This window comes from Furipterus horrens, unplaced genomic scaffold (genome assembly GCF_987537825.1).
Source record: "Furipterus horrens unplaced genomic scaffold, mFurHor1.1.pri manual_scaffold_2, whole genome shotgun sequence".
NCBI lineage: Eukaryota > Metazoa > Chordata > Mammalia > Chiroptera > Furipteridae > Furipterus > Furipterus horrens.
Genome location: NW_028327172.1, coordinates 45,845,664 through 45,859,684, shown reverse-complemented (window position 1 = coordinate 45,859,684; position 14,021 = coordinate 45,845,664). Strand labels below are relative to the sequence as shown.

The following is a 14,021-nucleotide window of genomic DNA, read 5'->3' as shown; positions in this document are numbered from 1 at the left end:
CAAATCTGTGGACCGTCAAACACACCGCCCTTATCTTTTCAAACGACAGGCTAGGAAATGCCAAAATGAGATACTTGAAACAGTTTCCTTCAGTTGGCAAAGCTTTAACAAATTGCTTCATGAGACCTAGTTTTATGTGCAGAGTTGGGAATATAATATTCTTTCTGTCAACAAGTGGCTCATGTAGAATGTTTGGATCACTAGGTTTGAGGTCAGATCATGGAGGCCAATTTGACTTCACCCAGTGCTTCTCATGAGCTCTGCTGTTCCACATACACAGAAAACAGGGATACTTGGTGTATCCGCGTTGCTGACCAAAAAGGGAGAAGACCATTTTAAGGTCAACACAGATGATCCAGTTGTGCTTGTGATATTGCAGCAGATCAATGACTCTCTTTATGTCTTCATATTCTTCACGATAACAAACTGAATGGCCAATTGGGACTGCACCAAATAAATTGCCATTGCGGAGGAGGAAACACTTCAAGCTCTGCTTTGAGTTATTAGTGAAGTCGCCATTCAGTTGCGTTCTAGATTGGAATTCCCAATTCCTCCATTAAACCATGTATATTATGGCAATACACAAAGCCACCATCACTTCAACAGTACTGCAGAAATGCACTTTCTCTTGATCGAAAGTAGGATGCCTTCACTCCTTTTTCAAGCAAGTTCTTCTCATGCAATCTTGATGCTAGGAGTTCTGAAGCCTTTTTGGATAGTCCCAAATCTCATGCCAAATCATTCAACTCATGCTGATCAAATCCCTTATGAACTGAGTCATCTTCAATTTCAAAGTCTTCATCATTGCTGTCAGTTCTTCACCATACTTCTGTTTTTCAAAAGAGGGTAGTTCAGTGGAAACTGGCACTGGGATTTCAGCTGAATGAGGCACTGGGCATATAGCTGATGGTAGACTAGGATACTCTTATTTTACATTCATTTTTTTTTTTTTTTTTTTGTTCTATCCTGATGTTTTCACTATACAAAAGTAACAGTCACCTTGAATGATCTCCGGGCTCTCACCAAACCATAGGCATACCAAATGGCAATTTATCACGTGTTCCCTTCGTCCACATATGTAAACTCTCAACACTGCTTGTACACCTTACGAGGGGGACCCAAGATTTATCTTGATCACCAAGTTTTACTTTAAAATATGCAAAATAGACTTGCCTGACAAATGTGCTGATGTTTGTCCTTTGGGAATGGTGAAGCTGCCTGCCACAGATATAACAAAACTAATCAGGGTTGTTTAGGCACTTACAACGAGAAATAGCTGAGGCAGATGTGATCTGAAGGAAAGGAAATAAGTACATATGTAAATTTAAAAATTAATCCTGCTAACTCCTTGTATGCAGACAAGAACTCGGACTACCCTTCAGAATACGATTCACTATATAGAGCGGCACACAGCCTGTCACCACACTGTCTCATGTGTAACTGAACAGCCTAGACAAGTATGAACCTGTCGCTGGTCTCCAAGGTCGTCTCCCCCACCCACCCCACCCCACTCAACGGAGGTTTGCTGTCAGCCAATAGGAGAGCACTAGTGCTTCCCTCAATCCAGGCTGGATCCAGCCAAAGTGGTCACATTAGGATAAGCTGTACAGAAAAATCTTGATGTGATAAAAGAAAACTAACTGCAGTTTTGAAATCAGCATGCCTATTTAAGTGTAAAACAGCTGAAAATCTAACTCAACAGGAATTATGTTAAAAATTGTTGCCCAGCGTTACTTATCTCCATTTGATTTAACTCTTTTGGAGTTTTGATCTGTTATTTCATTTGGGCCATGTTTCTTTGTCTCCTCCTTTTGACAGTCTTTTCCTGTGTTTGTTTCTATGTATTAGATAGAACTGCTTTAATTCCGTGTCTTGGCAGTGTGGCCCAATATAATAGGTGTCCTGTAGAGTTCACTGGCACAGCCTCCCCTATCACCCAAGCTGGGTACTCAAGGTTTGCCCTTTGTGTGAGCTGAGTACACCCTCTTGTAGTTGAGCCTTGGTTTGTGTTGGCAGATCAATGGGAGGGATTTACCCAGGCTATTCAGCTGCATAGATGGGCTGTGACCACTGACCACCAACCTCCACCCTCCATGGAGGATCAGTTGTGCAGGGGCAGGGTGGTGGTGCTCCAACATGGTCTGTAGCTGTCCACTGGGTGTGCAGGCTCTGGGGTTTCCTAGGTGGTGCAGGCCAAGGTCAGCCCTCACTGTGATTTGCCCTTCGCCACCCTGCCTGAGCTATAAAGCGATCTGAGGTGGTTGCTGCTTTTCCTAAGCTTGGAGATTCCCAGGCAAAAGCAAGCTGTGATTCTATGATGGCTGCTTCTGGTGCAGGGCTTGGGGCTCACTGAAGCCAGCTGTTGTTTGATTGATAGGATTTAGGAGGTTGTGAAGCATGAATCAAGACCACCCATTCATGTGGAAAAGCAGCTTGGGTAGGCTTGTAAGTTGTGTGGGGCAGAGTCTCTGGGCCTCTCCAAGGCTGGTGAAACAGTGTTAGCCAGGTTGATGGTCTCAGATATGGCACCAGCTTACCAGCTCTCTGTGGGGAGAGTTTAGAAGAGGGGCAATGGCCTGTGTTTGCCTTGATGCTAGACCCCTCAGTTTCTCCCTGTATACCACTGGTGCCTTTCAAGCTGCTAACCCAGTGCTGGAGCTCAGAGGAAATGAGTCTGAGCAGGTGAGTCCCTGTGTGGATTCTTGAAGAGGAACTGCTTGGAGCTCCAACATTCCACCAACTCAATCCCCGCTGGTTTTTGCATCCAGAAGTTATGGAGACTTATCTTCCTGGCACTGGAACCCTGGGCTGGGGGGCCTGGTGTTGGGTGGGTTCCTTGCTCCTGAGATAATCCCTTCCAAATTTTTACCCACCACATGTGGGTGAGGGACCAGCACGTTTGTTCTCCACCCCTTCTACCTGTCTGGATGGATGTGGTTTCTTTAATTCCGAGTTGTCAAGACTTCCATTCAACTTGATTTCTGACAGTTCTGAGTGATGGTTGGTTTATATTTTAGTTGCAATTTTGATGTGGTTATGTGAAGAGGCGAGCCATATCTGCCTACCCTGCCATCTTGACCAGAAGTCCAATCGTCTTGTTTTTAGCATTCCTTTTAGTTATCTTTGGTGTTCTAATATTAGATTTTTAAAAAATCCTCCATAATTTTTTGTAGTAAGTTTTTTTTGTGTGTGTGAGTCTTTTTTAAATGTGATAAAATGTACGTAACAGAATTTACCATTTTAACTATTTCTAAGTGTACACTTCAGTGGCATTAAGTACATTCACGTTGTGCAACCATCACCACCATAAATTTTTAGTAACAGTTATATGTTGAGATAAAGTCACATACAGTACAATTCACCCATTTAAAGTATACAATACAGGAGATTTTAGTATAGTCGCAGATTTGTGCAACCATCACTACACAGTTTTAGGATATTTTTGTCACCTCCAAAAGAATCTCTGCATCCCATAACCATCACCACCCTATTCCTCTATCTTCACCCATTCTTAAGCAACCACTAACCTACTCTCTGTCTCTATATATTTGCCTAAACACTGCATATAAATGGAATTATACTATATGTGGTTTTTTGCTACTGGCTTCTTTTACTTAGTGTAGTTTTCAAGACATCCTTGTTGTGGCATATATCACTATTTTCATTCCTCTTTATGGCTAATTAATATTCCATTGTACATTCTTCATTTGATGAAGAGCTGATCCTGAAATGATTTTTTTTTAAAAAGATTTTTATTTTTATTTTATTTTTAGAGAAAGGGGAAAGGAGGGAGAAAGAGAGGGAGAGAAACATCGATGTGCCAGAGAAACATCCACTGATTGCCTCTCACATGTTCCCAACTGGGGGCTTGGCCTGCAACTCAGGCATGTGCCCTGACTGGGAATTGAACCAGCAATCTTTCAGTTTGCAGGTTGGAGCTCATTCCACTGAGCCTCACCAGCCAGGGCCTGGGATGAGTTTTAAAACAATTTTTTATGTTACTTCTTTCTCACTCATAAACAGTCTGGTTCTTGGGACCCTCATACCTTTCCTAAAACTCTCTTTATATTCCCAGGGGTTATGTTTTGGTTCATTAAATTAAGTAGACCTGAACCTCAGTTTCCCTAGGTTACTGTCCAGGAGGTTATCTATAATTGCTTCAAGGTCTAATCCTACTTCTTTTTGTTAGGACCCAAGTAAATATCTGCTTCATCTTTTTGTGAATTAAAGGTACCAACATAATTGATTGTTTTCCTCCATCTTTCCCTCATCCTCAACTCTTATTTAAATAAATATGCATTACTTGTGCTTTTAATTTAAGAGATTGTTATCCATTTAATTAAAGAAAGGCATTTCAACAAACTTGGGGTTATGTGTTTTTTCATTCTTGTTAGTAGAACCTTTGCAGATATTTCCCATTGCATTTAATTGCAGGTTTTGTTTTTTTTAAAGAATTCTTCTAGAACCCAATGTAATGTGTTAACTGAGTGAATTTTTTTTCTTTTTATTTCAGTTGGGAAGACATCCTTGATCACCAGATTCATGTATGACAGTTTTGACAACACCTATCAGGTATTTTGTTTTTGCAAACTTAATAATTGTATCTATTTTGTGTTACATGTAATACATATTCAATTTAAAAAAAAAAAATACACTTACGGGCAGTCATAGGTATAAAAGCACTTTCTGTAGTTTATAAGAGGCTATATAAATACAAAGTAACTGATTTTGCTCATAATCTTTAACTTCATTTGATTTCTGTATCTCTTCCAAAGTCTAATGAAAGATTATCGTTGATACTATCTGGGCTAGGAGTAGGAATGATTGTAAATAGTCTCTTATAGAGATTTTGTCCAAGTCTAGGATCCTATGACATTTTGATCTATAGCTGAAGTCAAGAATAAAGAGATTAGAGAAATTCACAAATATGTGGAAATTAAACAACACATTCCTGAATAACCAATGGGTCAAAAACAAAATCACAAGGGAAATTAGAAAATACTTTGACACAAATGAAAAAGGAAACCACTATATCACAACTTATGGGATGCAGCTAAAGTAGTGCTATAAGGAAAAGAAATACATACATTAAATCAGTAATTTAATATTGATACTTACCTGGCAAGGGAGATACCATGATCACAAAGGTGGTTTTCCCTGGGCAAGGTTTATCCATTGCATTTCGGTTGTGCTGACCGCTGCAATTTTCCCAAATGTGGGAAACTTGACTGCATAATTTGTGGTAGTGGGGAACTGTGTTAAAAAAAAAAAATCAATAGTTTAACCTTCTACTTTAATGCATATACTAATAATGAGCAAGTGGAATTTGAGATTGAAAAGAATACCATTTACATTAGCACCCCCCCACAATGAAATTCTTACGTGTAAATCTAACAAAATATATACAAGATCTATATGAGAAAAACTAACAACTCTGATGACAAAGATATCAAAGAAGAATTAAATGGAGAGTTAGTCTGTGAGCAAGGACAGAAGACTAAATATTGTCAATATGTCAGTTACTCTCAATTTGATCTATAGATTCAGTGCAATCCCAATTAAAATCCCAGCAAGTAATTTTGTGGATATTGATAAACTTATTCTAAAGTTTATATGGAAAGACAAAAGACCCAGAATAGCCAAGACAATATTGAAATTGAAAGGGTTGAAGAAGAAGAACAAAGTCAAAGGGCTGATGCTACTTGACTTCACGGCTTACTATAAAGCTACAGGAAACAAGACAGTGTCGTTATTGGCAAAAGAATAGATCAGTGGAACAAGGTTTGAAAAAATTTCATTTTCCAAACCTCTTTTTTCCTTTACTGACCTACTGTGAACACACTTATAGCACTTCTGATACCAGGTGTGTGGAGGTTTTTCCTACACCAAGCAATTCTGTGACACCAGCTGGGTGTCCTACAATTTAACTCAATTCTTATACTGTCTACATGGTGATAGCATCAGATCCCACAGATTAAGGCTCAGTCTCACGAGACTGTCCCCCACTTCATTTTAATTTTATTGTTTTAAAGATTTTAATTATTTTTAGAGAGAGGGGAAGGGAGGGAGAAGAGAGGGACAGAAACATCCATGTGCGAGAGAAACATTGATTGGCTACCTTTTTCATGCCCCCATCAGGGACCCAGTGAGCAACCCAGACATGTACCCTGACTGGCAGTGGAGCTGGTGACCCCTCAGTCCTCAAGGTGATGCCCAACCCACTGAGCGACACCAGTCAGGGCCTGCCCCCCACTTCAGATGTTAGTCACAAGTAGTTGGTCCCCAGGTTACCCACAACTTCTGTCTTACATACTACAAATCTGAGGTTCCCATGATCTTCTCCCTCTGTAATTCTGTGATTTGCTAGAACAGCTCACAGAACTCAGGGAAACACTTAACTTATATTTACTGGTTTATTAAAGGATATGAAGGCTACAGATGAACAGCTTGATGAGGAGATACATACATAGACTGAGGTTGGGAGAGCCCCAAATGCAAGAGCATCTGTCCCCGTAGAGTTCGGGACGCATTACCCTCCTGGTTTATCGATGTGTCCACCAACCTGGAAGCTCTCCAGACCCCAGGCTTTTGGGGTTTTTAATGGAGGCTTCATTATGTAAACATGAGCAGTCATTAACACCATTTTCAGTCCCCCTCCCCTGTAGAGAATGGGGGATGAGGCTAAAAATTCCAAGCTTCTAATCATGACTTGGTCTTTCTGGTGATTAGCTCCTCCCCCTTTCTCTCCAACCCAAGAGCCACACAAAGTTACCTCATTTGAACAAAAGATGCTCTTATTAGGAATTTACAAGGGTTTTAGGAGCCCTGTGTTAGGTACTGGGGTCAAAGACCAAATATAGAATAAGAGATGTTCCTAGTGCTCTTACCACTTGGAATTTACGAAGATTTTAGGAGCTCTGTGTCAGGAACTGAGGGCAGAGACCAATATATGTCATTCTTAGTATTTTACAGAGTTCAGAAATAAACTCTCATGAATATAATCAACTGACCTTTGACAAAGGAGCAAAGGCAGTAAATACAGTGGAGCCAAGATAGTTTCTTCAGCAAGTGGTGGTGGAACAACTGGATATCTACATGTAAAGAAATGAATCTAGACCTAGTGGTTATACCTTTCCCAAAGGTTAACTCAAAATGGATCATAGACCTAAATGTAAAACACAAAAAACTATAAAACTCTTAGTATATAACATTGGAGAAAACCTAGATAATTGTGGATATGGCCATGGTTTTTTAGATATAGCATCTAAGGTACAATCCGTAAAAGAAATAATTGACAAATCTAGACTTTATTAAAATTAAAGACTTCTCTTCTGTGAAAGACATTGTCGAGAAAATGGGAAGACAAACCACAGACTGATAAAATATTTGAAAAGACACATGCAGCAAAGGACTGTTATCCAAAAATATACAAAGAGCTCTTAAAATCAGATAGTAGTAAAGAATTATTTACATTCTGATAAATTTTGACAGTGTACACCTATGAAACTACCATTACAATCAAGATTAATAACATTTCCATTATCCCAAATGGTATTTGTTTTTAATTAAGCCTTTTATTAAAAAGCATAAAGATCATAGAAATGAGATCATAAATCTGACTTTTAAGGAAAATCAGTTCTTAAGAAGCTAATGAATATGTATTGTATATATATATATATATGTGCGTGAAGTATATTTTATTGATTATGTTATGACAGTTGTCCCAGATTTTTTCCCCTTTGCCCCCCTCCACTCAGTACCCCTCTTCCCTCCAGCAATCCTCCCCTTAGTACATGTAAATGGATCGTGCATATAAGTTCTTTGACTTCCTCATTTCCTTTACTATTCTAGAAATTTCTCCATTTAGTACCTACCAATTATGCTTCTTAATCCCTGCATCTTTTCCCCTATTCTCCCCATTCCCCATCCCAGCTGATAACGCTCCAAATGATCTCCATATCTGTGATTCTGTTCTTGTTCTCGTTGTTTACTTAGTTTGTTTTTTTAGATTCAGTTGTTGATAGCTGTGAGTTTGTTGTCATTTTAATGTTCATAGTTTTAATACTCTTTAAAAAAAAATAAGCCCCTTTAACATTTTATGTAATAAGGGCTTGGTGATGATTAACTCTTTTAGCTTTACCTTGTCTGGGAAGCACTTTATCTACCCTTTTGTTCTAAATGATAGCTGTGCTGGATAGAGTGATCTTGGTTGTAGGTCCTTACTTTTCATCACTTTGAATGCTTCTTGCCAGTCCCTTCTTGCCTGCAAAGTTCCTTTTGAGAAATCAGCTGGTAGTCTTATGGGAACTCTTTTGTAGGTAATTCTCTTCTTTTCTCTTGCTGGGTTTAGGATTCTCTCTTTATCTTGAACCTTTGGAATTTTAATTATGATGTGTCTTAGTGTGTTCCTCTTTGGGTCTAGCTTGTTTGGGACTCTGTGCTTCCTGGACTTACATGTCTATTTCCTTCACCAAATATGGAGAGTTTTCTTTCCTTATTTTTTCAAATAAGTTTTCAATCTGTTGTTCTTCCTCCTCTTCTCGCATCCCTATGATTTGGATGTTGACACTTTTGGAGATGTCCCAGAGTCTTTGTGTTCTCTCCTTGTTTTTTTGAATTTTTGTTTCTTCATTCTGTATGGGTTGGCTGTTTATTTCTTCCTTATGTTCCAAATCATTGATTTGAACCCTGGCTTCCTTCCCTTCACTCTTGGTTCCTTGTGGATTTTTCTTTCTTTCACTTAGTGTAGCCTTCGTTCCTAACCTTATGCATTTGCTGTACTCAGTGAGTTCTCTGAGTATCCTTATCACCAGTGTTTTGAACTCTACATCTGATAGGTTGGCTACCTCCATTTCACTTAGTTCTTTTTTTGGGAGTTTTAATCTGTTCTTTCATTTGGGCCATATTTCTTTGTCTCCTCATTTTGGCAGCCTCCCTATATTTGTTTCTGGGTATTAGGTAGACCTGCTTTGACTCCCTGTAAAAGGGACCTGTGAATTGTTTGGGGTGAAGCTTAGGTAATCTCCAGGGCAGGGCTACCCCCCTCACCGCTTTGTGGCTGTGTGAGGTCGGGGGGAGGGGGATCGACAGGGGATAGTGCCACTACCTGGCTTCTAGAGTTTTTCCTGACACTTGCCCTGTTTCCAGTCACTTGACCCTCTTCCCTTTTACAATTGGTACCCTTCCAACTGTTGCCCTGGTACTGAATCCCAGAGCAGATGGGTTTGCATGCATTGAGCCCTTTAAACAAACTCTCCTGAAAATCTGGCAGTTTCTTCCACTGCCCCAACCGCCACTGCCTTTTATAGTCAGAAGTTATGGGGATTTATCTTCTAGGTGCTGGAACCCTGGGCTGTGTGGTCTGATGATCGCTTGCTCCCAAGGTGTCCCTCCTGATTTTTATCCACCACATGTGAGTGTGGGACTGCCTGTTTCGCTGCCGCCACCTCAGCCTCTCCGCAGGGACTCTGCCCTTTTCTGCAATTCCACCCCTCCTGCTCATCTGCATGAAGGGTTTCTTTAAATCCTTAGTTGTCAGACTCCATAGAGCTCTATTTTTTCACAGTTCTGGTTTTTATTTGTTTTGAGAAATAGTTGTAATTCTCTCTGTGGTTGCATGAGGAGGTGAAGCTGTCTACTTACATTTCCATCTTGACCAGACGTCTGAATATGTACTGTATATATTTTGTTATCATTCTTTTGAATATTTTAGAAATGGTTTAGCCACCTCTCAAGACAGTTTAGAAATGAAAATCTGTAAGAGTGCTTCAATTTCTTCTGGACCCCTTTATATCATATATCCCCCATTTTCTAGGTCTCTGCAACTATATCTTATAGGCTTCACCAGCTGACCTTCTCTTGTATGTGGGTGGTATTTTGATTCTGAGCAATGTTTCTATCCTCAGCATAGAAGCTACAAATACCAGTCTGAGGGACTAAAAAGGTATTGATGTCACTGAGCCATATGTGGAAAATTCCTGAGAATATAATTGTGAATCTTTTCAAGTAGAATCTAATGCCATAGGCTAAAAAATATGAACAATGGTTAGAGTCTTAGCCTAAAGAATATGTCCTGTAGTCTGTAGTGTTCTCTGAGTGTTCAAAAGTATTTTGTTGTACCCAAGTTTTTCATGAAATTAAGGGGCTCTTTCAGGTGTACTTGAACATGCCATTGCTATTTTTCATGCACTAAAACTATTGCTATTAAGTCATACATATGTAAGATCAGTGACGTTGATGGGGTGAGGTTATATAAAACTTGACAGATAAGGAACAATTTTGATTCTTTATTAACAGGTTGTTGCTAATGAAGCCAAATTATTGTACTTTGGCATTAATAGGAGACACTAATTAACAATGTAAACTCCAGGTTTTTTGTAAGAATTACAGTTGTAGATACTATGTTATATGTTAGCTTTAACAAGAAAATTTCAATGATATCACTACATCCTTACTTAGAGAAATATGCATATGCTTGATAGTATATTAAGTATTATGTTTGAATATGAAGAATTGACCATATGTGGTTAGCTGCCAACTTACTTATCAGGTGAAGAGTTCTTTAGTAAGTCGTTTCAAGATTCCCTACCCATACACACACCATGCACACAACAGAAAATCATTTTTGTTTTAAAGACTTTATTTATTTATTTATTTATTTATAGAGAGAGGAAAAGGGAGGGAGAGAAACATCAATATCACAGAGAAACATTGATTTGTTGCTTCTCATACATGCCCTGACTTGGGACCAAACCCGCAACCCAGGCATGTGCCCTGACAGGGATCAAATCAGCAACCATTTGCTTTAAAGGGCGATGCCCAAGCAACTGAGTCATACTGGTCAGGGCCAGGAAAACTTAAATGAATAATTAAAAAGCTAGTCTCATTGCTAGAAAATTATTACTGGCTTTATGTAAGATATATCTAAAACTTCGTTTTAAGTGAAGTTTTATTTCACAAAAAAATGATACATTTTATGTAATTAATAATTTATGCTCTTAAGAAAGAGAGGAAGAGATACATTGGTGGGTTGCCACTCTCACACCCCCAACTGGGGACCTGGTCTGCAACCCAGGCATGTGCCCTGACCAGTAATAAAACTGGCAACCTTTACATTTGCTTGCTGGTGCTCAGTCCCCTAAGCCATGCCAGCCAGGGCAGATTGTTTTTCTGATCCGATATTTGATTTCTTGTTTTTTAATTTTCTTAAATTTTTAATGACTTTTTTTAAATTTTAGCTCCCCCCAGATATATTGTCATTTTGTTGGGAGTAAGTTTAATTGTGTTAAGAACTTAACATGAGATCTACCTTATTATCAGATTTTTAAGTGTAAACCATACAGTATTATTATTTATATGTGCAATGTTGTGCAGTAGACCTTTAAAAAACTTGTTCATCTTGCATAACTACAATTTTGTGCCGGTGTAATGGCTCATTTTTAAAATCCACAGACTACCTAGTCTATCCTAAGTAATGTGGCACAAAGATATCTAGAGGAAAAATGTGTGTGTGTGTGTGTGTGTGTATGTTTTTCACATACATACCCATACATAAACACATTTATTAATGAATGGTTACCCTTCTGAAATGGAATCTGTATTACCGTCCTCTTCCTAGGGTTCTTTGCCTTTATTTAATTTTTTGACTTTCCTTTTACTTTTCTACTTTATTTCTTCTTTTATTCTAATCTTCACCCTTTTCGATTTCTGTTATTTCTCTATTTTCTATTGCTAGGAAAGCAAAAGCCAGGCAACAGAATTTTACATGTGTTTGGACCACAGAAGGAAGCTGATTACCATTGCTTGGTAGAGAGGAAAACTGGCTTTCTTTACTTAATCACTTCTATATTGGAAAATTATGTCCCTTTTGGAAAATTGTGATGTTTATGGGTTGCTGGCTGTCTTTGCCATCAGGATAGGTGACAAACCGTTATTTAGGAAGTCAGACAGAATAGTAGTTTGCAAATGCAGTATTTTATAAAATTCCTTTTGGGGCAAGTAAGCACCGTTCTGAATGAAGAGCACCCAAGTAAAAATATCTAAACTAAAGTTATCATTATCTTGACATTGATATATTTGAGTAAGCCGTTGTTTAATCTTTTTTTTTTTAAGATTTTATTTATTTATTTTTAGAGAGAGGGGAAGGAGAAAGAGAGGGAGAGAAACATCAATGTGTAAGATACATCTATTGGTTGCCTCTCAGATGCCCCCAACTGGGGAACCTGGCCCACAACCCAGGCAAGTGCCCTGACTGGGAATTGACCAGCGAACTTTCGGTTCTCAGGCCAGCACTCAATCCACTGAGCCACATCAGCCAGGGCTATTGTTTTATCTTGAATTGTGAATTCACATAGTAAAAGTACACAGTTTAATTTGCTTTATATAAAGTAGACCCCACCCACCCACCAAACCAATGAATTAATTACCACCAAAACAATGTGAAGCTATAGATTAAGATATATGGGAGAATTATTTACCCTTTCATTTCTTCTAAAATTATTGTATTCTGCATTTCCATGAAGGAGAACTGCATTTCCACAAAGGAGATGAACATGAGCCATCACTGATGTCTCATCTGTCTTTTGTCAGTATAAATGTGTGAATTATTTCCATGTCAGTAGCATTCAAAATGCTGGAATAGCTGATAATGTTTATTACCCTTAGAATTTTTTCTGTTCTTTCTGCTTTTGGCTAATTAACTTCTTTGCTATAATAGCTTTGCTTCGTGTGATATTAACTGAAAAGAAAAGCATCCACAGGTTGTTTTTCAGGTTAATTTTGATCTTTATGAGCTCAATTTGTAAATGATGTCCCCAAACTAGAATGATGTGGTAGAAGGAGGGACTGTTATACATTTTATCATGAAGTTTGGGTTTCTTTTAATTTTTACTTATTTTACTTATCTTTTTAAAGCATATTTTATTGATTATGCTGTTACAGTTGTCTGAATTTCTTTTCCCTTTGCTCCCCTCTGCTGAGTACCCCCTTTCCTCAAGCAGTCCCACTCCCCTCTTATCACGTCTGTGGGTTGTGGATATAAGTTCTTTGGCTTCATCTTTTCCTATATGATTCTTAACTTCCCCCTCTATTTTGTACCAACCAATTATGCTTCTTAATCTCTGCACCATTTCCCCATTTCTCCCCCTTGCCCCTCACAGCTGATAACCCTCCAAATGATCCCCATACCTATGATTCTCTTCCTACTCTAGTTGTTCGCTTAGTTTGCTTTATTTTATTTTTTTAGGTTCTGTTGTTGATTGTTGTGAGTTTGTTGTCATTTTCATGTTCATAGTTTTGATCTTCTTTTTCTTAAATAAGTCCCTTTAATATTTCATGTAATAAGGGCTTGGTGATGATGAACTCCTTTAGCTTTACCTTGTCTGGGATGCACTTTATCTTCCCTTCCATTCTAAATGATAGCTTTTCTGGATAGAGTAATCTTGGTTGTAGGTCCTTCCTATTCATCACATTGAATACTTCATGCCAGCCCCTTCTTGCCTGCAAAGTTTCTTTTTAGAAATCAGCCGACAGTCTTCTAGGTATCCCTTTGTAGGTAACTCTCTGATTTTCTCTTGCTGCTTTTAAGATTCTCTCTTTATCTTTCACCTTTGGCATTGTAATTATGATGTGTCTCGGTGTGGTCCTCTTTGGGTCTAGCTTGTTTGGGACTCTCTATGCTTTCTGGACTTGTATGTCTGTTTCTTTTGCCAAATATAGGAAGTTTTTCTTTATTATTTTTTCATATAAGTTTTCAATTATTTGCTCTTCCTCTTCTCCTCTTGACACCTCTGTGGTTCAGATGTTGGAACATTTAAAGCTGTCCACGAGTTTCCTAAGCCTCCCCGTTTTTTTGAATTCTTGTTTTTTCATTCTGTACTGGTTGACTGTTGATTTCTTCCTTATGTTCCAAATAATTGATTTGAACCTCCGTTTCCTTCCCTTCATTGGTTTCGTGTGGATTTTCCTTTGTTTCACTTAGTTTCACTTAGCATAGCCTTCCCTTCTTCCCTTCTTTGTTTGCC

General features: G+C 38.6%; 1 protein-coding gene and 1 pseudogene across 2 annotated transcripts in view; both read left to right on the top strand.

Annotated features, from left to right (window-relative positions):
* Positions 1-14,021, top strand: part of RAB6A (RAB6A, member RAS oncogene family) — a 66,174-nt gene that overhangs the window by 30,219 nt on the left and 21,934 nt on the right. For both annotated transcript variants that reach the window (XM_090265295.1, XM_090265286.1), the window contains exon 2: positions 4,514-4,572. In XM_090265295.1, the coding sequence (XP_090121421.1) occupies positions 4,514-4,572 (59 nt within the window). The remainder of the gene's footprint in view (positions 1-4,513; positions 4,573-14,021) is intronic.
* Positions 5,111-5,289, top strand: LOC150018462 (U1 spliceosomal RNA; annotated as a pseudogene).